This window comes from Rhinopithecus bieti, unplaced genomic scaffold (genome assembly GCF_001698545.2).
Source record: "Rhinopithecus bieti isolate Rb0 unplaced genomic scaffold, ASM169854v2 scaffold_44368, whole genome shotgun sequence".
Taxonomy (NCBI): domain Eukaryota; kingdom Metazoa; phylum Chordata; class Mammalia; order Primates; family Cercopithecidae; genus Rhinopithecus; species Rhinopithecus bieti.
The window spans coordinates 756,346-782,005 of record NW_016817889.1 but is presented as its reverse complement, the minus strand read 5'-3'; the positions used below and the strand labels follow the sequence as shown (position 1 = coordinate 782,005).

At 39.6% G+C, this 25,660-nt stretch overlaps 1 protein-coding gene across 10 annotated transcripts in view; it reads left to right on the top strand.

The window, feature by feature from the left end:
* Positions 1–25,660, top strand: part of IMMT (inner membrane mitochondrial protein) — a 56,706-nt gene that overhangs the window by 6,511 nt on the left and 24,535 nt on the right. For 3 of the 10 annotated variants that reach the window (XM_017856284.1, XM_017856287.1, XM_017856283.1), the window contains exons 2-7: positions 8,686–8,759; positions 10,461–10,650; positions 15,565–15,676; positions 18,062–18,199; positions 18,563–18,658; positions 22,755–22,891. In XM_017856284.1, coding sequence (XP_017711773.1) covers positions 8,686–8,759; positions 10,461–10,650; positions 15,565–15,676; positions 18,062–18,199; positions 18,563–18,658; positions 22,755–22,891 — 747 coding nt within the window. The remainder of the gene's footprint in view (positions 1–8,685; positions 8,760–10,460; positions 10,651–15,564; positions 15,677–18,061; positions 18,200–18,562; positions 18,659–22,754; positions 22,892–25,660) is intronic. The other 7 variants (XM_017856291.1, XM_017856290.1, XM_017856289.1 and 4 more) reach the window with 7 other exon arrangements.

Genomic DNA, 25,660 nt, shown 5'->3' with positions numbered 1-25,660 from the left:
GCATGATTCGTATAAACTATTTTAAATTAACAGTAGGAAAAGTTAATTTGTTGTATATCAGTCTATATTTCAAATGTAGAACTGTCCATTAACTTATGGGTGCCTTTTCGTTTGTGTGGGAGGAGTCCTTATGACAAAAATCCACAAAAATGTTATCAGCTGACAGCAATCAGCAGTCTGTGGAGGAAACCTGAAACCTCTAATTAGAGTTCACACGAGGCAGCTCATATTGCAGGCTCCATGTCCAGGTTGTCATGCTAGATTGTGGTTTCTTTATGTCTTCACTTTGGTAGAGCTAAGGAACAGATGGTCTGTGTAACAACATTAATCATGGGGCGGGTCACTTGAGGTCAGGAGTTCAAGACCAGCCTGGCCAGTGTGGTGAAACCCCCACCTCTACTAAAAATAGAAAAATTAGCCAGGTATGGTGGCAGGTGCCTGTAATCCCAGCTGCTTGGGAGGCTGAGGCAGGAGAGTCTCTTGAACCTGGGAGGTGGAGGTTGCAGTAAGCCAAGATCACGCCATTGCACTCCAACCTGGGTGTCACAGCAAGACTCTATCTCAGAAAAAAAAATCACGTGGGAATTGTATGTTTCCTTTTTTTTTTAATATCACGTTTCTGCAGGTTAGAAGCAACAAGGCTAACCTTATATGTCTAGACAGATTGCTTTGAAACAGTGTTGTCCTTTCTATGTCATAGGTCCTTATTAATAAAAAGGAATTCCAGGGCAAAAAAATAGCCAATATTTTGTGTGTTAATATAGGATATTTAGTTTATATTGATAGTTTAGTACTTAAGAGAGCTCTGGAGACAGGCCTTATGTTTGGCAATGGTTTTTAGCTATAACACCAAAAGCACAAGCAACAAAAGAAACTAAAGATAAATTGGACTTCATTAAATCTTAAATTTTTGTGCATCAAAGGGATAGTTGAGAGTGAAAAGAATGAAAGTATTCTAGTGGATACTAGATATTTTGGATATTAGACCCTCATCATATCTGATGAGGTGTTCCTTTTTAGGTAAGGAACTCCTGCAACTCAGTAACAAAAAAGACTAGCCAAATAAAAAAATAGGCAAAGGGCCCAGGCTCTGTGGCTCATGCCTGTCATCCCAGCACTTTGGGAGGCTGAGGCAGGCAGAACGCTTGAGCACAGGAGTTCAACACTAGCCTGGACAACATGGCGAAACTCTGTCTCTACAAAAAATACAAACATAAGCTGGGTGTAGTGGCATGCACCTGTAGTCTTAGCTACTCGGGAGGCCGGGAAGTGGGAGGATTGCTTGAGCCTGCAAGGTTGAGGCGGCAGTGAACCATGATGGTGCCACAGCACTCCAGCCTGGGTGACAGAGTGAGACCCTGTCTCCAAATATATACGTGTGTGTGTGTGTGTGTGTTTGTGTGTGTGTGTGTATGCGCAAAGTACTTGAATAGCCATTCATTCAAAGCAGATATACAGATGGCCAAGAAGCACATGGAAAGATGCTCAACATCCTTTGACACTAGGGAACTGCAAATTAAAACCATGAGATTGTGAAATGCAAATTAAAACCATGAAATGCAAATTAAAACCAGTTCACAACCACTAAGATGGTTATAATAAAAATGGAAAATAGCAAATTAGCTGGGCATGGTAGTACATGCCTGTAATCCCAGCTACGTGGGAGGCTGAGGCAGGAGAATCACTTGAACTTGGGAGGCGGAGGTTGCAGGGAGCCAAGATTGCTCCATTGTACTCCAGCCTGGGGGACGAGAGCAAAACTCAGTCTCAAAAACAAAAACAAATGTTGGGGAGGGTATAGAGAAATTGGAACCCTTGTGCATTGCTAGTGGGAATGTAAAAACTATTAGTAGTAGTAGTAGTAGTATTTTGGAGACAGTTTCATTCTTGTTGCCCAGACTGGAGTGCAATGGCGCAATCTCGGCTCACCGCAACCTCTGCCTCCTGGGTTCAAGGGATTCTCCTGCTTCAGCCTTCTGAGTAGCTGGGATTACAGGCATGCGCCACCACGCCCAGCTAATTTTGTATTTTTACTAGAGACAGGGTTTCTCCATGTCCTGGGTTCAAGAGATTCTCCTGCTTCAGCCTCCCGAGTAGCTGGGATTACAGGCATGCGCCACCATGCCCAGCTAATTGTGTATTTTTAGTAGAGACGGGGTTTCTCCATGTCCTGGGTTCAAGGGGTTCTCCTGCTTCAGCCTCCCAAGTAGCTGGGATTACATGCATGCGCCAGCGCACCCAGCTAATTTTGNTGCACCACCATGCCCAGCTAATTGTGTATTTTAGTAGAGACGGGGTTTCTCCATGTCCTGGGTTCAAGGGGTTCTCCTGCTTCAGCCTCCCAAGTAGCTGGGATTACATGCATGCGCCAGCGCACCCAGCTAATTTTGTATTTTTACTAGAGATGGGGTTTCTCCATGTTGGTCTGGCTGGTCTCGAATTCCCAACCTCAGGTGATCTGCCTCGGCCTCCCAAAGTGCTGGGATTACAGGTGTGAGCCACCGAGCCTGGCCGTGTCTCAGTAATTTAAACATAGAATTAAACATGACCCTGCCAAAAGAATAAAAAACTGATGTTCAAACAAAAACTTTTAGGTGAAGATTCATAGCAACATTATTCACAATTCACAGCCAAAAGGTGTGGCAACCCAAATGTCCATTAACTGATGACTGGATAAACAAAATATGGTATGTTTATGTGATAAAATATTAGATTCAGCCATAAAAAGGAATGAAGTACAAGCTGCATATATGATACATGTTACAGTGTGGATGAATCTTGAAAACATTATACCAAGTGAAAGAAGCTGGGCAAAAAGATGTACATTGTGTGATTCATTTATACAAAATATCTCAAATAGGCAGATTCATAGAAACAGAAAGTACATGGTGGTTGCCAGGGTCTAGAGAGAGAGGAAAAGGGGATGACTGCTTAATGGATGTAGGATTTCCTTTTGGGGTGATGAAAATGTTCTAAGATTAGATAGTGGTGATGGTTGTTGTACAACATCGTGGATGTACTAAATACCATGGAATTGTACATTTTAAAATGGTTAGAATGGTGAATTTTATGTTACGGGAATTTTGTCACATAGAGGAAAAAAAAATAACACCTGCCACCAGGTATTTGCAGATGGCCTGAAGTATAGAGGCAGAGCTAGATACACACATACACACCCTAAACTTGAAGAGGCTTCCAATGGCCCAAGATAGGAAAATTTGATCAAAAAGACAGTAATTGCAAATGGTTGAAATCCATCATAAGTGTTAAAATCCATGAATTTGAAAAGGTCTGTTCTTATCAGTTATAGCTGCATAACAAGCCAACTTGAGCTTGGGGTAAAATAACAGTATTTATTAGTTTACTCAGTTCTGGAAAATTTTGCCCAGAGACTCTCATGAAGTTGCAGTCAGATAGTTACTAGGTCTACAGTCATCCCCAAGTCGTCTTTACTCTCATATGTGGCAGTAAATAGTGGCTGCAGCTGACACCTCAGCAGGGACTGTTGGCTGGATCACCCATCTGTGGCATCTTTAAGTGTCTGGACTTCCAAACACTTTGGTGGCTGGGTTCCAAGAGCAAGTGTGTAACAAGAGACAGAGCCAGGTAGAAGCTGTATCCTTTTTATGTCTTAGTCTCAGAAGTTACAGAGCATCACTTTCACTGCCTTTTATTAGTTAATTAGTAACAAAGGCCTGCCCTGTGGGAAGTGTACATAAAACTTATTGTTGGGAGAGGGGCACGTTTCTGGAACAGCCTGTGGTACAGGAAGTATTGTTGCAGTCAATTCCGGATATTATCCTCAGCCTTCTGGACGCAACTGACATCTCTCCCACATGCAAATACACTCACAACCTTCTCCAAGACCCTCCAGAGTCTAATGCCATCAAAGCATCAGCATTAGGAATAAGATCTTGTTATCTAAATCAGATCTTACTATGGATAAGGCATCTTGAATGTGGTCCCTAGGGTATAGCTTCTTAAACACTTTTCTTGGTGATCTAAAGCCCTGTAAACTAAAGAGACAAATTATCTGCTCCCCATACACTCAGCATATGGTAGTATGACAGGCACAGGATAATCACTCTAGACACTCCTATTCAAAAAGGAAGAAACTAAGAGGCACACAGCGGTCACCATTCAATAACAAGTGTAAAATTCAGCTGGTGCTCTGTTTCTAATTCCTTGATTAGAGCTCAATGCTACTGCTTGGGAATGATTCTCTTCAGCTCTTTGTTCTACCCTTTGGACTCCTGGTTTTACACTTGAATTATTCGTCTGTTTCCAGAATATGTAGCCTGTTGCAGCTGAATTGTTTCATAGCCTACTTTCTGTCTGTAGAAGTTTAAGAGTCCAAAAGCTTCTTTTCATTTTGTCCTCTTTTTCACTTTAAATATAAGCCAGGATGTTTTTTATTAATACAATTAACAAGTTTGTGAGTTTCCCGTGAATCTTAATGGGGTCTTCTTCATTAGACGCGTGATACTCACACATCTTCTCAAGATAAGCCCTTCTCCATTTTGGGCTTCCTGTGAGGCTGCTGTAGGTAACACCTTTAATGTTCTGAGTAACCTTATTGTTTTAATAGAATCTGGGAAACACGTCCTTAGATTCTTAGAGGGCCTTTTCTCAAGGTAAAAAGACTCTATGAGGGGCATCTCCTTAGATCTTTCTGAGATCTCAGAGTGTCTTTTGGTCACACACTGGATTTGGTCTTTGGCTTGAAACCCTTCTCTATTTGAGAATCTATTTGAAAACAAGAAAGTTTTATTTTTGAACCCACCGAATCCTGACTTTTTGTTTGTTTGTTTTTTGAGACAGAGTCTTGCTGTGTTGCCAGGCTAGAGTGCAGTAGCGCAATCCTGACTCACTGCAACTCTGCCTCCTGGGTTCAAGCAATTCTCCTGCCTCAGCCTCCCGAGTAGCTGAGATTACAGGCACGTGCCACCACGCCTGGATAATATTTGTATTTTTAGTAGAGACAGGGTTTCACTATGTTGGCCAGGATGGTCTCGATCTCTTGACCTTGTGATCCGCCCGCCTTGGCCTCCCAAAGTGCTGGGATTACAGGTGTGAGCCACCATGCCCAGCCATCCTGACTCTTTTATGTTTCCTTTAAATTTTGCTTGAAAGCTAAACAGGTTTTTGTTTTGTTTTTTAATGCTCATCTCTGTCCTTATACTCAGCTAAAAGAAATCAGTTAGCACTTGTGAACACTGTACTTGGAACTCTTCAGCAAAATACATCAGTTCATTAGGTATAGCTATAATTTTCTCTTTTCCATGTCTGTCATTACAGATGACAGTTTTGATAAACTTCTGTCAGTACGTAACAAGAATATCTTTTCCTCCAGGTTCCAAAAACTTTTTTTTTTTGCTTTTCTTTAAGCGCTCACCAACAGGCTCTGCGAAGGCCATTAGGCTTCTGCTAACAGTCTCTTCAAGGTTCTTCCAGCTTCTGCCACCCCCACACCGGTCCCAGAGTCATGACCTCGTGTTTATGTTTTGTTGTAGTAGCACCCCTCTTCTAGGTATAAACATATGTTTGGTTATCTGTAGCTGTGTAACAGATCACCCTAAACTTAGTGGTATTAAATAGCAGTGTAATTATAATTGTTATCTTATATTAACAATAATAAGCGTATTAATATATAAGTTATGTAAGTGAAAATTACTCAGTGCTTTGAGAGGCCGAAGTAGGATTGCTTGAGGCCAGGAGTTCAGAATCAGCTTGGGTAACATAGCAGACCTGGCTCTATAAAAAACAAGAACAACAATATTAGCTAGGTATGGTGGGCATGTGCCTGTAGTCCCAGCTACTCAGGGGGCTGAGGCTGGAGGATCACTTGAGCCCAGGAGTTCGAGGTTACAGTGAGCTATGGTAATGCCACTGCATTCCAGCCTTGGCAACAGTCTCTTAAAAAAAAAAAAAATTATATGCTTGAAACACTCTATTTCTACATTTTCACCCCTCAGATTGTCAATGATTAAAAAAATACAATACAGTGTGTTGGAGAAAATGTGGGAAAACATACTTGCATATTACTAGAGAGCAGTTTGGCTAATTTGGCAATATTGACATGCAAATTTTACTTTTAAGAATAGACCCAAAATTGTGTATACAGTGTTACTCAGGTAGCATTATTTATTTTAACAGTAATTTAGAAAAAACCTCAGTGTCCCTCAATAGGGGCTGGTTAACAATTAAACATTAAGTAACAATGGAATGCCAAATCATAAAATCCCATGGGAAGCTTTTCATGTATTGATATATAGTGATTTAAAATATATATCCTTGAACTTTAATAGAGAGCTGTGTGTATATTATGGTATCATTTGTGTAAAGGTGGAGAAAGTCAGGAGAATATGCATATTTGAATAAATATACATAAAATGTCTCTGGATAAATAAGAAACTGACAGTGTCAGTTGCCTATGGCAAGCATGGGGTGGCTGGGGAAAGAAGTATGAGGGAGATTTCACTCTATGTATATTTAAACTTTTAAAATTATTATTTAAAATAAGATTTTAAATTTATTTAGTATTAGGAAGTTTTAACTTATAGTCAAAATACATTCTGTCAAAGGGAGGATGGAGAGTCAAGATAAAAGAAAATAGAAGGTAGATAAAGAAACATTTAAAAATACTGATGCTGGGCATGGTTGTTCATACCTGTAATTCCAGCACTTTGGGAGGCCGCAGCAGGAGAATAGGTTGAGGCCAGGAGTTTGAGACCAGCCTGGTCAACATAGCAAGACCTGGTCTTTACAAACAAACAAGCAAAAATATTATTCAAAGAAAAACTGATGTGACTTTCGGTAGTCTCAAACTCTAGTGTTAAATTTGTCCCTGATTTCCTGGAGTCGGTTATCCATTATGCTTGCTGCTTGATACTCCAGTTAGCTACTTATCCATTGTTAACAGTGCCTTAACTTTTGACCTGAATACCTATTTATACCTAGACAGATTAAAAAATGCAACCTTAAATATAATACGACTTCAGTGGCCTCTTAATATTTTCTCCCTACGTCACAAAAATGGAGTTGTTGACATATAAAAATAGATGCATTTCTGTTTATAATTTCATACTACCTGCTTTACAGAATAGAAGGAAAACATCTTTTCTATTAAAAATGGTTAAAAAATGTTGGGAATTCTACAGGGTAGGTAATAATTGAAATACTGGGGTTTTTGTTGTTGTTGTTATTTTTTGTTTTCATTTTTTTGGGGGGAGTGGAGGGGATAGGGTCTCATTCTATTGCCCAGACTGGACTGAAGTGACACAGTCTTGGCTCCCTGCAACCTCCACCTCCCAGGCTCAAGTGATTCTCATGCCTCAGCCTCCCAAGTAGCTGGGACTATAGGTGCATGCCACCAAACCTGGCTAGTTTTTGTATTTTTAGTAGAGATGGAGTTTTGCCATGTTGCCAAGGCTGGTTTTGACATCCTGGGCTCAAGCAATCCCCCTGCCCACCCCCGCCAGCCTCTCAAAGTGCTGGGATTACAGGCATGAGCCACCATGCCAATAATTAAAATACTTTTAAATACCAGTTGTATCTGCTTTACATATTTTAAAACATCTGATTTGTTTTTTTGTTTTTCAAAATGTATTACTACATTAGTTAGCTGTTTACCTCTAGGCTTTGGCCAGTAGAGTGTAAATTATAACTATAGAGTAATTTCATGTGCCCTCTGATGATGTGATATATTTTCCTAAAACTACAGATACTTTTAAAAGGAAGTTTTTGTTATTCTGATATTCCTTAAATACAATTTCAGTAAAGAACCCAGAGAAAGCATTTTTCCCCTTGTTGCAGCTTAATTTTTCTTTGTATTTTAAAAGAAGATACTTTTATGGATTTGATAAGTGTAAATTTTCAAATTGATAGGTATGAATGGTTTAAAGTTTATGAAAACCTTCCCCAACAGTATTTAGATGCTTGTTCATTTGCTTGATTTAGGGGATCCACATATTATTAAGAAATTTTTAGGTATATTTTACTCTTATTAAAACCAATCACAAACCATATAGCCCTGATCACTTGTTTTATGTAAGAATAGACTAGTTATATGGGGACAGGTGTACTTGAGCATTTGCAACATTAATTAAAATGTTTTTCTTAAAATGGTTGGCTTTTAGACTAACAATATGCTAAGATAAACCAAAAATCAGCTTTTAAATGAATGCCTCTAGGAGTTGACCAGCTACATAGTTAGTTCAGAGATGGAAAACCTGGTTTTCTGGATCAGTTAGCTGAGGTTAGATCTGTCCCTTGAGTGTGTATCCTATAATGCCATGTTTTGGCTAGACTTTGTGGATGATTTTCAGATGTCTAAACTAAGCTTATAAAGTAAAATAGATTTTTTTTTTTGCCAATTAAGAAAACATATAGCAAATACCAATTGTATTCAGGAAATAGCATACTTAAGACTTATTTAAAGGTGCTAATTGATCATAGTCTGATAATTCTTTTAATATTAAAAGTAATTTTATGTGAGCCTTGGGGTATAAGAAGCATCACTGCTTTTAGGAATCTATAAATATGGGATAAATTGACTTCTGAAAAAAAGTAATTTTTTGTTTAATGAAGACATTTTTAATAAAAGTGTTTTATCTGTATTACCAACCCAAAAAGCTTACCAGTTTCCTTTAACTGTATTGGTTGTGATGTGTTTTCCTTCTTTAGAGTTGTCTCTGTGGGAAGTTTGTCCTCCGTCCATTGCGACCATGCCGCAGATACTCAACTTCAGGCAGCTCTGGGTATGTAGTGTGTCTCCCTATAACCAGGCTTTTCACTGTGTGCTGCTAAGGGAGTATGTGTGTGTTTTCCTTGAATGTGGGAATAGCTGTCTAAACCTTTTTTTTTTAAGGGATACATACACTGAAGCTTTGCTGTAACATTGTTGGGCTACCTTCTGGAGCATTGTTTGTAGGTAATAATTTGTTAATAATGCACCTTTTGGCTCTTTGGTAATTGGATGGCATCTGAAGCAGAGCTCTCCTTGCATGTGCAGTCTTCCATTCTACGGCAAATAGATTTATATCCAGAACTCAGCATGTTGTAACTTAAATAAGTGTTAAATTTATTTGGCATCTTATTATCTTTTCATGTTGTGACTTAAACAAGTGTTAAATTTATTTGGCATTTTATTATCTTCTTTTTTTTTTTTTTTAAGACAGAGTCTTGCTCTGTTGCCCAGGCTGGAGTGCACTGGCTCGATCTTGGCTCAGTGCAACCTCCGCTTCCCAGGTTCAAGCGATTTTTCTGCCTCTGCCTCTGCCTCTGCCTCAGCCTCCCCCGTATCTGGGACTATAGGTGCGTGTCACCATGCCCAGCTAATTTTTGTATTTTTAGTAGAGACAGGGTTTTGCGACGTTGGCCAGGCTGGTCTCAAACTCCTGACCTCAGGTGATCCATCCGCCTCGGCCTGTCAAAGTGCTGGCATTACAGGTGTGAGCCACCATGCCTGGCTGATGTTTTATTATCTTTTGTAAAGAGTTTATTGTGTTTAGGCCAGGTGCAGTGGCTCACGCTTATAATCCCAGCACTTCAGGAGGCCGAGGCGGGCGGATCACCTGAGGTCAGGAGTTTGAGACCAGCCTGGCCATCATGGTGAAATCCCATCTCTACTAAAAATACAAAAATTAGCCGGGCATGGTGGCGCATGCCTGTAATCCCAGCTACTCGGGAGGCTGAGGCAGGAGAATCACCTGAACCCGGGAGGCGAAGGTTGCAGTGAGCTAAGATCATGCCATCACACTCCAGCCTGAGGAAGACTTTGTCTCAAGAAGAAAAAAAAAAAAGTTTATTGTGTTTATAGAAATGTTTGATTGAGGAAGAGGAGCCTTGAAAGTTAGTGATAGTTCTTGTTTGGATTCAGAGAGAATATCATGATTGTGGACATGTTGAATTAAATGTTAAAGGGTAGATTCCTAGATATTGTAGTTATTTTTAGTTACTCATACTTTTTTTTTTTTTTTTTTTTTTTTTTTTTTTTTTTTTTTGAGACAAGGTCTCGTTCTGTTGCTCCAGGCTGGAGTGCAGTCGCATGATCACAGCTCACTGCAGCCTTGATCTCCCAGGCTTGAGCATTCCTCCTACCTCAGCCTCCTGATTAGCTGGGGCACCTGCTACTGTACTTGGCTAATTTTTTTTGGCAAGGGGCGGCGGGTAGAGATGGGATCTTACTATGGTGCCTAGGGTGGTTTTGAACTCCTGGGCTCAAGCAACCCTTTAATCTAGGCCTCCCAAAATGAATAAATACTATTTCTGGTGGCAACATGTTAGAAACAAATCAGGAAAAGGTGATGTGCAGATGTGGTGGTAAACTTGGCTGCTATGATCTGAATTTGTGGTAGATAAGTAGAGGCTAGAGGTCTTTGAGATGGTTACATTGGTATAGGAAAATAGGTGTAGGAGAGCCAATAAATGTAAATGTATTTCCTATTTCTTTCACTTAGGTTGACTACTGGCAAAATTGCTGGAGCTGGCCTTTTGTTTGTTGGGGGAGGTATTGGTGGCACTATCTTATATGCCAAATGGGATTCCCATTTCCGGGAAAGTGTAGAGAAAACCGTACCTTACTCAGACAAACTCTTCGAGATGGTTCTTGGTTCTGCAGTTTATGATGTTCCATTGCCAAAGAAATCGGTAAGAGTTTTAAACAATATTTCAATTTATCCAATGAAATACTTTAAAAGCAAGTTGTTTTCATGTTGAAAATACAGTTTTCTTTTGATATTCTTGAAGGAGTGGTTCAGGACTTCCCATGGATACAAAAATCCCATGGATACTCAAGTCTCAGATATAAAATGTTACAGTATTTGCATATAACCTATGTACACCCTCCCATATACTTTAAATCATCTCTAGATTAGATGTAATATCTAATACAGTGTAAATGCTGTGTAAATTTTCATTATACTTTGTTATTTAGGGAATGATGACAAGAAAAAAAAGTCTCCATGTTCAGTACAGGTGCAGTTTTTTTCTTTTATTGTTTTTTTTTTTGAGATGGAGTTTCACTCTTGTTAACCAGGCTGGAGTGTAGTGGTATGATCTTGGCTTGCTGCAACCTCCGTCTCCTGGGTTCAAGCGATTCTCCTGCCTCAGCCTCCCGAGTAGCTGGAATTACAGGCACCTGCCAACATGCCAGGCTAATTGCTTGTATTTTTAGTAGAGATGGGGTTCACCATGTTGACCAGACTGGTCTCGAACTCCTGACCTCAGGTGATCCACCTGCCTCAGCCTCCCAAAGTGCTGGGATTACAGGTGTGAGCCACGGTGCCTGGCCAGTTTTCTTTAAATTGAACTAATAGTAGCTAGTACAGATGGATAATTATGCTTTTGGAGTCCCATAAGTGCTGTCAGTACATACCACATAGAAAGTAACTGTGCTGCACATAAGGGTAAATGGAGGAGATACCTTGGGCAGAGGTAACCATGGTTGCCCTGTGGACTGAGGGGGATGTCTATATGTTATCCCATGCTGTTGCAGCTATCAAGCTCTTACTTAGAACACTATAAAAACAAGTGCAGAATGGTCATGACATAAAACCATGTATTATGGTTAGTGGTTCCTTTTAGACCATAACACAAAGTCACAGAATTTTCAGCTAGATGCTGATTAGTTGACAGGATATCTTCTATTCCTGTAACTTTGGGTGTATTCCTTTTTTTCTCACCAGCCTAAAAAAAAATTTTTTTTTTTTTGAGACAGAGTCTTGCTCTGTCACCTAGGCTTGAGTACAGTGGTGTGATCTCAGCTCATTGCAAATTCCGCCTCCTGGGTTCCAGCAATTCTCCTGCTTCAGCCTCCCAAGTAGCTGGGACTACAGGCGTGTGCCACCATGCCCAGTTAATTTTTGCATTTTTTTTATTAGAGATGGGGTTTCACCATGTTGGCCAGGCTGGTCTCAAACTCCTGACCTCAGGTGATCTGCCCACCTTGACCTTCTAAAATGCTGGGATTACAGGCATGAGCCACCACGCCCGGCCTAAAAGTTTTTTTAAACTCTAATCTTAAATGTTTCATCATTCACACACAGCTTCTTGTAAAAAACAAAAATTCTGTAAAAGAGCATGGATTTTTGACTCTTTGGTATTGGGTATTTCTTTATGCTATGAGGCTGGACATGGCTGATCAGTTTATTCTTAGAAACTGGGTGGACTTACTCTCTAGTATCTAACATGATCTAGAGACCCATCCTATAGCAAAGTTAACGTTTGGGAAAAGAACTGTCATCTAACTTCCTCCCTGTAACCCACCCCGACCATACTTTTCAACATGTTTTGACTAGTCTTCTACATCATTTATTCTTCTATACGGACTTTAAAATGACCATACTGACTGAGGGAGATAATTTGGCAGCTTCATAAGTTAAGGAGCAGAACCCTGTGGATTTATTCTAAAATCTTGAATCTATTTTAAGCTTCATGACCCAGGAGAAATAGCTGAAAGCTATTCCTAGAGTATGGTTGAAAAATTCAGAGCAGTGTTCTTTTCTCAGTTGACATGACTTCAAATGTCATTCTTTGTAGATGAATCCTTTATCCCTCCAAATAGCCTCTTCTCACTCCACTTTAGCTACCTTGGAGAACATTTCTACTTAATAACTCAGCATGTTTGTACTACACCACCTCCACACTTATACTACTCCTTATTTGCTTTTTTGTATTAAAGATAGTATACCAAGTTGTCAGGTGTAGCTAGGCCAGAATTCGTAGATTCTTCACAGGTTGCCCATATTTCATTAGCTGTCCTATCTTGTTTAATCTTCTTGCATTACCACTATCTGTACTCCTATTCTGACCTTTATCACTTCATATCCAAATTGTCTTCTTAACTAGACCTGTTGCTCTCCATGTGCACACAGTCTTTCCCATCTTCCTCCCAGTCTCTACCCACCTAGATCTCTCCTAACAGAATCTGGGTCATCTTTATATCAATACCAGAGAATCTTCTAAAAGAAGTGCTATGATATTTTCATGATAACACCTATTAATGTACTTCTAGATATTTCGTGTTGTTTAAAAGAAGACCACAGGATGTAATGTTTAAAAGAAGACCACAGGATGTAAAAACTAGAGAAATCTTAGAGTCTGTCTCACCTTCTGAATAAGTATGAAGCCAGTAGTGCTTAAATGTCAACCTAGGAACTGGCCATTGGACTTCTTTATTTCTGTAGTTTGTGGTCTTTGCTAACTTTTAAGTTGACATTCAGTACCCTTGGCAATCTGGCACTTGTTTACCTTTGCAGCCTTATCTCTGGGTCCTGCACATAAGCCCTTAGCTCTGCACCAGTTGCCCTTCATTACAAATATGTCTTTGCTTTCCTCATTTATTCCACCAATGTTAATCAAGTGATTAAAGTGTTCCAAGGGCCATGCTTAAAGAGAGAACTCAGATCTAAGATCCCTTCCATTTGTCCAACTTTTTACAGGATGGTCTCCTAACCAGAATGACTTCCTTTCCTTTGCCCATTAATGTTCTCTTCAAGGGCTGCATCCTTCACTGCATAGACTTAATTTTCTCTCCTCTGAATTACAATAGCAGTTAGTGTTCCTATTTTTTACCATTTATTCAAGCACTCTCTACTGTTAAACATTGTGTCAACTTGTTGCTGTGCATTATATTTCATGGTAACCTTTTTAGTAGCAACATGATTTGTTGTAACATTGTCTCTATATTTACTGTCCATGCATAAAATCTTTTTGATGGACATGGAATAACACCTGCCTAAATGGTTACAACTGTTATATTCCTGGATAGAACTTCATATCATAAAAATGTCATTTCTCTCAAATATGTATGTATGTCATTAAAGATAGTACCAAGGTAGTACCAAATATATGTTGAGATAATACCATATTACATTGAGATAGTACCAAATTACATTAAGATAGTACTAAATATATATGACATACATATATATGTTTGAGAGAAATGTATATGTATATATTAGAGAGAAATGTTTTTATGGTGTGTCTATTCACACAAATCTAGTAAGAATTTGAATGAATTTTTCTAGATGGTGAGGAACCAGATAATACAGTTTTAACATTCATATGGAGGAATTAATGATGTACATGACTACTCAAGAACATTTTGAATAAGGCATGAGGAGGGGTGCTTTTCTAGATAGACTTTTTTATACTGCTACTTTAATAAAATAAGATTGTGACACAGGAAAAGAAATTAGAGGAATAGAGCAACTGAATTTGGAAATAGATCACACACACACTTTAATTGTGAGAATGTAAATCACTAGAATCTTAAGTGAAAGTGATCTGTTAACATCTGTTAAAAATATACAACCCCTTTGACCCAGCAATTCCTCTTCTGAAAACTATCCCATAGATGTCACACTATGGTGCTTTTCAGTTAAACGGACAGGGATGGATGTTCATTGCTTTATTTGTAGCAGCAAAGCAAAACAAAACAGGAAACAACTTGAATGACTATAGAGGAGAAGTTGACCAAATTATGGGAAATCGTTATATGAGGATGTTATGCAACTAAAAAGAATTTCTTGACCTGAAAGAGAATGTCCATGATATAGTGTTAAATGAAAAAAAAAAGAGCAAGTTACAAGGTAATTTGTATAATATAACCCTATTTTGGTTTGTTTAAGGAAGTGAAACATTGTTTATGTGTATATACTTGAGTTTTTGCTCAGGAGTAGAAGGATAGATTCCAGGCTATTAGCAGTGGCTACCTAAGAGAGTGGAAAGGGAAAGGAGCAGTGAAGAGGCAAGTTAAAGCCACTGGTATATCTTGGTATTGTTTTGCTTGTTACAGTAATCATTCTTCATCATTCAAAAATAATATTTTAATGAAAATGGAAATAATTCTAGTTTCTGGTGATGACTAAGTTCAGAACCATCTCTGTTGTGTTTAAGTAGTCATGTTAGGGATATCTGAGTCCTACTGCCAAGTTAGGGCAAAAAGTGGAATAACATAAGTGGAAATAAAAATAAAAGTAATTTTCCCTGGCACATATCTGGCAGCCCTCTTAAATGAACGGTGTCTTAAACTTAAGGCAGGCAATAATTGGGAAAGAGGAAGGCAAGCCTTGCTTACAAATTGATATCATATATCTTATTGTGCAATTGCATGAATCCTGGCAATCAAAGAAACAAAATTCATGTATATTTTTACTCAGAGCCTTTAATAATCATTTGCTTCTAACTGAATGTATACGGAAGACATCATAATTTGATTTAGAAAGGAAATTATAATAGTCTTCTTAATACTGTGTAAGTACAAGGAATGGTGTTTAATGAGAAGATCGTGTGTCATGGACTTTACTGGTCACCCTAATAGAAACCTTTGTTACTATTAAAATATGGGCTGGTCATTTGGAATGAAATTTCTGGACTGCACTTTTCTAGTAATGGTGGTTTCTCTCAACTATGTTTAATAAAATATATATGTTATAGAGTGTTGATAACTTTACGTTAAAAGCCTGAAAGACTTGACATTTGAAATACTGCAAATTACTGTACCTTTTTAAAAAATAGTAGTATATCTGAAATGTTAAATAAATGTTTTTTATTTCCAAGATTCAGTCTGGTCCACTAAAAATCTCTAGTGTATCAGAAGTAATGAAAGAATCTAAACAGCCTGCCTCACAACTCCAGAAACAAAAGGGAGATACTGCAGCTTCAGAAACAGGTACTTATATTTTAACCATCTTTTTAAAATTCTAGGTAAATCTCTTCACCAATTATTATTATTATTGTTATTATTATTATTATTATTATTATTTTTCTTGAGACAGAGTTTCGCTCTTGTTGCCCAGGCTGGAGTGCAATGGCATGATCTCGGCTCACCGCAGCCTCCACCTCCTGGGTTCAAGCAATTCTCCTGCCTCAGACTTCCGAGTAGCTGGGATTACAGGCATGTGCCAGCACACTCCGCTAATTTTCTATTTTTACTAGAGGTGGAGTTTCTCCATGTTGGTCAGGCCGGTCTCAAACTCCCGCCCTCAGGTGATCCACCCGCCTCGGCCTCCCAAAGTGCTGCGATTACAGGCATGAGCCACCATGCCCAGCCTCTTCACCAATTCTCTATCCTCTCTTCTTTCTTAGTGATGAAAGTGTCTTGCTCTAGTCCCTGCAGATATTTTTTGACTTCAGAAACTACCAGTCACCTCACCCTAATTTACAGCACTTGCCTGTTGAACTCTAACCTGTTCAGTATACATTTGAACTTCTTATGTTTCTCCTTTGTTGCATCTGTTCTTAATTAAATCACCCGACTTTAATTCAGCAGATATTTACTGTGTTTTCTGTGCTAGACATTCTTGTAAGCCCTGGGGAAATAGCCATGAACAAAACAGTTAAAAAAAAATTCCAGCTAATATTTCTTGATTGGATAAGGAGAGGGAATAAACAAGTAAAATGTATAGGATGTCAGACATTGTGGGAAGGAATACTGCAGTTTTAAATGGAGTGTGTAAGGAATACCTTACCTGGAAGGGGTTATCTGAGCAAAGATTAGAAAGACATAAGGAGGGTAAGTCATGTAAAAGGGTGGTGGGGAAAAGCATCCCAGGCAGCAGGATTAGCTGGTGTAGAGGCTTGACATATTCAAGCAAAGGGCAGATGAGGCTAGAGTGAATTGAGTAAGGGGAGAACAGGAGCAAATGAGGTCAGAGAGGGAGCAAAAAGTTTATTGTGGCAGTCCTTGGAAGCCATTGTAATAATTTTATTTTAGGCCAGGTGCAGGGGCTCATGTCTGTAATCCCAGCACTTTGGGAAGCCAAGGTGGGAGGATCACCTAAGCCCAGGAGTTTGAAAGCAGCCTGGGCAACATAGCAAGATCCTGTTTCTATAAAAAATTAAAAATTAGCTAGGGATGGTGGTGCATGCCTGTAGTCCCAGCACTTGGGAGGGAGGACCACTTGAGCCCAGGAGGTTGAGGCTGCAGTGAGCTCTGATTGCACCACTACACTCCAGCCTGGGTGACAGGGCAAGACTCTGTCTCAAACAAACAAAAGAAAATGTTTCATGTTCTGGGTGGGATGGGAAGAGAATGCTGAGCCAGGGGATTGATAATTGACTGTTACTTGGTTTAAAACCAAGGCCGGGCACAGTGGCTAACACCTGTAATCCCAGCACTTTGGGAGGCCGAGGAGGGAGGATCACTTGAGCCTAGGAGTTTGAGACCAGCCTGGGCAAGAGAGGCAGACCCTATATCTACAAAAAAATTTAAAAATTAGCGAAGTGTGATGGTACACACCTGTAGTCCCAGCTATGTGCCAGATGCTGAGGTGGGGGTATTGCTTGTTCCTGGGAGTTCGAGGTTGCAGTGAGCCATGATAGTGCCACTATACTCCAGCCTGGGCAACAGAGTGAGACCTTGTCTCAAAAATAAAAATCAATCAATCAATAAATATATAAAATACTACACACAAAAATGATTGATTGATTGATAGAGATGGGGTCTTGCTATGTTGGCCATGTTGGTCTTGGCCTCAAGCAGTCCTTCCATCTTGGCCTCCCAAAGTGTGCAAAAAAAAAAAAAATTATATATATATATATGTATATGTATATTTTAACTCAGTTCTGTTCTTGATCACTGTGACCTTTCATCTTTGTGTTTAAAACTATAATCTTTTTCCTGCTCACACGTCTTCCACCTCTCTTCAAAGCAATTAAAAAATATTCTGTTTAGTTGCTTTCTTTTGTCTGTCTTCATCATCAACAGGCTTTTTCCTATGTTATTCTTTTTCCATGTTGTATAAACGTCCACTTCTTGTGTGTTAATATTTAATATTATTACTAGAAGCCTTGCCTGGAATAATGTTGGTTAAAATGTGGGTGGATGCAGACAAGACTTCTTTTCTTTTGTTCTTTCCCAACCATTGTCCATTTTGTGTGAGTTTATATATGCAGTGGACAGTGCTCCTGTTTGTGTGTTATTCAAACGTGGCAGTACAAATATTTGTGTCTTTAAGGAGTCAGATGTGAAGTGGGTGGTGATGGTAGTAAATTCTTGTCTGTTTCTCTGTTAATCTAGGAAAGTATAGATACCATGAGTAACATATATTTATAGCACCTACAGAAGCAGCTCAAATTATTTCTGCAGCAGGTGATACCCTGTCAGTCCCAGCCCCTGCAGTTCAGCCTGAGGAATCTTTAAAAACTGATTACCCTGAAATTGGTGAAGGAAAACCCACACCTGCGCTTTCAGGTAATTTAATTATTTCTATTTGTTATTTTATGAATGATATGCTCATCAGAACTATTTAATGCCTAGGTAACATGTAGGCACTATGTATACATTTACACTAGGTTCAGGTCTTCAGACTTTCTTAGGAAATTTTAAAATTTAAATGTCCAAATACATCTTTTAAACAAGGAGATTAAAGACTGATTCCTATTTCTTCATTTTGGAATCATTAAGAGTAATGATAATGATTTTAGAATTCTTACCACAGAAATGCCCTGTGTTGATACAACTGGCCAGTACAAATGATGCTGGTTTTTATATCCCTGTTAGCTATTAAAATTCTGTGCTGAAATTTGATTTCCTCTTATTTACTTTTGCTGCAAGAAGAAGCATCTTCATCTTCTATAAGGGAGCGACCACCTGAAGAAGTTGCAGCTCGCCTTGCACAACAGGAAAAACAAGAACAAGTTAAAATTGAGTGTATGTAAACCAGATAGCTTCTTAAGGATTTTGGGTCATCTCCCAGTTGCTCTCTTCTTAAACTATCAGCACAAGTTTGTCATCTGTCAGCTAGTTGTGGTTTCTTTTGTTGCTATTGTTGTTTTTTAGTGGCATTGCTTTATTCACCACCTTCATTTCATCCCAACTTCTTTTACCCAAGTGACAAAGGCTATTTTTAGTGTATAGTTGGTGAAAACTCTAAATAATACTAAAGATTATGTTAGCACTAAAGATTATTTATACTCTGGGTAACAGAAATTGATTATTTATGTTTTAACAGCTTGCCTAAAAGTCCTTTATTTTTTTGAGACAGGCTCTTTTTTTCTGTCACCCAGGCTGGAGTGCGGTGGCACTGTCATGGCTCACTGCAGCCTCAGCCTTCCAGGCCGAAGCCATCGAAGCCTCCTCTGTAGCTGGGACTACAGGTGCGCGTACCACCATACCCAGCTAATTTTTAAAAAAATTTTTATAGACACAGGCATCTCACTATGTTGCCTAGACTGGTCTCGTACTCCTGGGCTCAAGTGATCCTCCCACCTTGGACTCCCAAAGTGCTGGGATTACAGGCGTGAGCCCCTGTACCCAGCCCTAAGAGTCTTTTATTAATAATTGTCAATTTATAATTGTAAATAACTGTTGGTTAAGAATTGTAAATTTATTTGTTGGAGTCAGAATGGCTTACACTGCCTCATCATCTAGCCTCTGGACTCTCTAGTAGTGCTCTCGTCTGACACTGGTGGGGCATGGAATGTTCTACACATCGCTGGTTTCCAGCTAACAAGCATATTCCTTTTTAAGTTTCAATTTTATGGTTTTTTTGTTTGTTTGTTTTTAAGAGATGGGCTCTTGCTATGTTGGTCAGGGTAGTGTTGGACTCTTGGCCTCAAGAAGTCCTCCCACCTTGGCCTCCCAAAGTGCTGGGATTACAGGCATGAGCTATCACGCCTGGCCAAGTTTTTTATTATTATTTTTGCTGTCCTTGGTAGGTCAGGATTCTTAAATTTTTCAATGGTTTAAAAAAGGTAATAGATACTTATAAATTTATTTTTCTGTCTTAAAGCACTTGTAACATGATTTTTTGTACTGTGCTATAATATGTTGATGTCTCTGGAGGTCGTGGGATATAGCTTTTTGCTGGACAGAGAGTTGTTTAAGTACTCATGGCAACTCTTTATAGTTTTTTGATCTCCTCATCATTTGTTTTGTTCCTGTTTCCCTTGTAATGTGCTGGTTCTGCCCTACCCTGAGGAATCAATTTTCTTAGAATAGCATAGGTGTCATTCTGTGCCTATGGCATTAGTTTTGCTACTTGGATTTGGATTTTTGTTTTTCATTTTTTGTATTCTTCTGATTGTGTTACAAATATTTTAGAATATTTAATAAATGACTTCTAAGTGAAATGTTTCTTTTTTCCTACTCCTTTTTTCTTTTAGTCCTATTTTTTCTTCACTTTTCACTTTTCTCTCTTTATCACTTGGGCACCTTGAAATTAAGTTATAAATGTAAGATGGAGATGTCTGCTGTTTCAGCTGTTCTTTTCCTTGCCTGGTTCCTCTCATCTTTCATTTTGGGCAAAGTGAAAATTTTCAGAATTTTATCTGTCACCTCTTAATTCTCCCTCAAACTTGACTTTAAAAATATACATGCATGCATTTGCATGTGAAATATTTATCAAGGATCAAAGGACAGTGACTAGACCTCTGAAGAGGGCTGGAAGCAGCAGGTGCCTCCCAGCAGCCCACTTTCTGTGGCCTCCATAAAGTAGTTCACAACTACCTGTACTTGATGTCCACTGTTCACTCATGCATGTCATGGGATCCTTGTCCCCTTCTCTCTTTGTATCCCCTGCTCTCGTTTCACTTCTATCACTTCTGTCAATTTCTTTTTATTTTCTCCTTATTAATTTTCCTCTTTTATCTTACAGAGGTACCATTTGTAGTTCATCAGGTTCCATTTGTTCATTGCTAGTTTATGCTTCTTTTGCTCAAAATCATCTTTTTTTCTCATTTGTCAAATTTTTTTTTATTTTTTGCCATGTGATATCTTTTATTTTATTTATGTATTTATTTATTTATTTATTTAGAGACAGAGTCTCACTCTGTCACCCAGGCTGGAGTGCAGTGATGCAGTCTCGGCTCACTGCAACATCTGATTCCCAGGTTCACACGATTCTCCCACCTCAGCCTCCCGAGTAGCTGGGACTACAGGCACCCACCACCATGCCTGGATAATTTTTGCATTTTTAGTAGAGATGGGGTTTCACAGTGTTGGCAAGCCTGGTCTCGAATTCGACCTCGGGTGATCTGCCTGCCTCGGCCTTCCAAGGTGCTGGGATTACAAGTGTGAGCCACTGTACCGGCCCATTTATTATTAAATTAGTATTCTCACTAGCCTTCTTTCTTCAAATGCCTTTCTTTTTTTTTTTTTTTTTTTTTTTTTTTTTTGCATTTAGTAAATTATCTAAAATGCGTTGTTTGCTTTACTTTTGGTGGTATTCCTGAGACAGCATATAGAAATGTGATCTTAACAGGTGCCTCTTGAACATTGGTGTCTGCTATTTCTTGAGGCCTTTTGTGGAAGAACACTCTCCATTTCAAGTTGCCTTTGGGTTTTGTTTTGGGGTTTTTTGGCCTATTTTTTTATTTGTCTTTTTCTTTCTCCTGTCTGTTTTCTTATGTCTTGTCAATATAAGTGTTTTGCTATGAGTATTCCTTCTTGCTAAGGGGATGAAAATGGGCACTTCTTTTTCCCTTTGAGTCTGTACAATTGTTGTTTAAAATGAAGAAAGCTGATGGATTTGTTGAGTTTATAGCCACAAATATGTAAAAGGAGCTATATTGTCCTAAACCTTGTTTCTCCCATTTGAAATACATTACCCTTCTTTAAATAATTTTGAGGAAAAAAAACCACTTTTATTTTGAAAAGTTTAGATATACAGAAGAGAAAAAGTAGGCTGGGCATGGTGGCTCATGTCTGTAATCCCAGCACTTGGAGAGGCTGAGGTGGGCAGATCACGAGGTCAGGAGATCGAGACCATCCTGGCTCACACGGTGAAACCCCGTCTCTACTAAAAATACAAAAAAATTAGCCAAGCGTGGTGGCAGGCGCCTGTAGTCCCAGCTACTCAGGAGGCTGTGGCAGGAGAATCACATGAACTTGGGAGGCAGAGGTTGCAGTGAACTGAGATCATGCCACTGCACTCCGGCCTGAGCGGTAGAGTGAGAGTCCATCTCCAAAAAAAAAAAAAAAAAAAAAAGCACGGTGGCTCACGTCTGTAATCCCAACACTTTGGGAGGCCAAGGCAGGCAGATCAGGAGGTCAGGAGATCAAGACCATCCTGGCTAACACAGTGAAACCCCGTCTCTACTAAAAAATACAAAAAAATTAGCTGGGCGTGGTGGCAGGCGCCTGTAGTCCCAGCTACTCGGGAGGCTGAGGCAGGAGAATCACATGAACCCGGCAGGTGGAGTTCACAGTGACCCGAGATCGTGCCGTTGCACTCCAGCCTGGGCGACAGAGCAAGACTCCATCTCAAAAAAAAAAAGAAGTAATAAATCTTCATACATTTATCATCCAGACTAAATTATCAGTATTTTACCATACTTTTTTTTTTTTTTAAGATGGAGTCTCACTCTGTCGCCCAGGCTGGAGTGCGGTGGCGCGATCTCGGCTCACTGCAACCTCCACCTCCCGGGTTCAAGCGGTTCTCCTGCCTCAGCCTCCCGAGTAGCTGGGACTACAGGCACCCGCCACCATGCCCGGCTAATTTTTGTATTTTTAGTAGAGATGAGGTTTCACCACATTGGTCAGGCTGGTCTCAAACTCCTGACCTTGTGATCCACCCAGCTCGACCTCCCAAAGTGCTGGGATTATAGGCGTGAGCCACCGCACCCACCCTTTACCATACTGTTAAGTGAAACTTTGATTCCCTAAATTTGAGTCTTGTGTATTTTGTTGTTCCTTTTTAAATTTTTTGGGAAATGCAATGGAAGACTAAATAGGAGAACAGCAAAAGTTTAGTCATTTATGGGGTAGGGATTTGTTTTTTAACTGTTCTTTTTTTTTTTTTCTTAAGCTCTAGCCAAGAGCTTAGAAGATGCTCTGAGGCAAACTGCAAGTGTCACTCTGCAGGCTATTGCAGCTCAGAATGCTGCAGTCCAGGCTGTCAATGCACACTCCAACATATTGAAAGCCGCCATGGACAATTCTGAGGTGAGCCCAGTGAATGTTATGACTTGGGGTCAAAAGAAAATCGGGGGTGGAGAGAAGTGTAATATTTAATAGACTGCTTTCTTCCTTATGATACAGGCTTTCTCTCACTAGGGGAAGATACCTTTTTTTGTTATTGTTTTGAGACGGAGTCTTGCTCTGTCGCCTGGGCTGGAGTCCAGTGGTGCGATCTCGGCTCACTGCCACCTCCACCTACCAGGTTCAAGCGATTCTCCTGCCTCAGCTTCCCGAGTAGCTGGGATTACAGGCACCCACCACCATACCCGGCTAATTTTTGTACTTTTAGTAGATACAGGGTTTGCCATTTTGGCCAGGCTGGACTGGAACTCTTGACCTCAAGTGATCTGCCTGCCTCAGCCTCCCAAAATGTTGAGATTGCAGACATGAGCCACTGTGCTTGGCCTTAGAGTAATTATCTTTAAAAAACAAAATGAAAAAAGCCTTTAAATTTTTTAGAATGAATTTTATACATTGTGCTTTATTTTATCTTACAACACTGATGCAGTACAGTAATTCAGATTTGCTTTCATATTTTAATAGTGCTTAAATGTTTTTGTTGTTTGCTTTAAAATTGCTATTTCCATAGATAAACTTTTAAAGATACTTTTCAAACTTGACCTGCAGTGTTTTTTTTTTGTTTGTTTGTTTGTTTTGAGACGGAGTCTCGCTCTGTTCCCCAGGCTGGAGTGCAGTGGCGCGATCTCGGCTCACTGCAAGCTCCGCCCCCGGGATCACACCATTCTCCTGCCTCAGCCTCCTGAGTAGCTGGGACTACAGGCGCCCGCCACCGTGCCCGGCTAATTTTTTTTTTGTATTTTTAGTAGCGACGAGGTTTCAACGTGGTCTCGATCTCCTGACCTTGTGATCCGCCCGCCTTGGCCTCCCATAGTGCTGGGATTACAGGCATGAGCCACCGCGCCTGGCCTTGACTTGCAGTTTTAAGAAATAATACAGAGAGATCCCATGTTCCCTGAAACACCTGCTATTTTAAATGCTTATGATTATTTAATTTATGCTAAACACTTCAAAGAATGAAGTAATAACATTGATTTTTCAAAATTTAATACTGGGACCTAATAAATTATTTTATAATTACATTAAGTTACTTACTGTGTATAAATGTATCTCTATTCCAGGTCATTTAAGGAGTAAATTAAAGTAAAATACATAAATTATTAATCTTAAGGATCAGGATCATACATGGTCAGTAAAGTTACTATGCCGTTATAACTCTAGTTTGTAAAAAAAATTTACACACACTTTACATTGTTTCAGTCCTATATACTTATATTACAAAAGAGTTTAATTAGACCTCTGATGTTAGTAGCAAGAAACTACAACCTTTGAAAACTTAAGGAAAATTCCATTTTAGTCAAAGTCCAAGAAAAATACTTAAATATCAGAGTTCAGTCAGCAAAGTGGAAACCACTCAGGAAATTTAATTTGCTTGTTACAGATATGGGAAGGCTAGAAGTTGCATGATGTCAGGGTGTTGGGTTCAAACCCAAGTAGACCAGTATCCCTCAGAAGGACACCGATTAGAAGCTTTAAATGCCATGTTACTACTTGGGTATAAGGGTACACAAGGTGGTATTTCGTCTTCCCAGTGCACATAATGTGTAGCACATGGTGATTAGACAGTGTAAAATCTATTGCAGTCAAGATTTTACAACCTAATGGTAGCAGTTAACAGATTAGAGTATTAGCTAATGTACAAAATAATTAGAAAAATGTATGGACACGTTTTGAAATGTTAAGAATGAATTCCAGCTTTCTTTTTTTCTAGTAGAAGCTACAGGTGCACATGTAATTTCTAGTATATGCTGAATAACTTTCACAAAGCAGTGTTTATGAAGAATTGGATTTGGTAATAGTGGGATTTAGTTTGATTGTAGGGGAATCTGTGTCTGTTACAGAGTAGGTTTTCCTTGGACTTCTGTAAGCAGGAGTACCTTCAACAAGGGTGATAAATGTTGGCCCCCAGATATGTCATTGACATTTACATGCTTTGTGATTCTGTTTGGGTCGGTTCATGTGGCCCAAATCAGCGTCCATTCTTTTTTTTTTGTTTTTGAGACAGAGTCTCGCTCTGTCACCAGGCTGGAGTGCAGTGGCATGATCTCTGCTCACTGCAGCCTCCACCTCCCAGGTTCAAGCAATTCTCCTGCCTTAGCCTCCCAAGTAGCTGAAATTACAGGTGCCCACCACCACACCTGGCTAATTTTTGTATGTTTAGTAGAGAGAGGGTTTCACTATGTTGGCCAGGCTGGTCTCGAACTCCTGACCTTAAGTAATCCACCTGCCTCCCCCTCCCAAAGTGCTGGGATTATAGGCACAAGCCGCCATGTCTGGCACCAAATCAGTATCCATTCTTGATGTATTTTATTTTCAAGATGACTAAAGTGGGCCAGGCACAGTGGCTCATGCCTGTAATCCCAGCACTGTGGGAGGCTGAGGCAGGCAGATCATTTGAGGTCAGGAATTCAAGACCAGCCTGACCAACATGGAGAAACCCCAGTTCTACTAAAAATATATAATTAGCTGAGCATGGTGGCCCATGCCTGTAATCCCAGCTACTCGGGAGACTGACGCAAGAGAATCACTTGAACCTGGGAGGCGGAGGTTGTGGTGAGCCAAGATCGAGCCATTGCACTCCAGCCTGGGCAACAAGAGTGAAACTCCATCTCAAAAAAAAAAAAGACTACAGTGGGAACTCACTGAAACATCAACTTTATTTTCACATCATAAGAT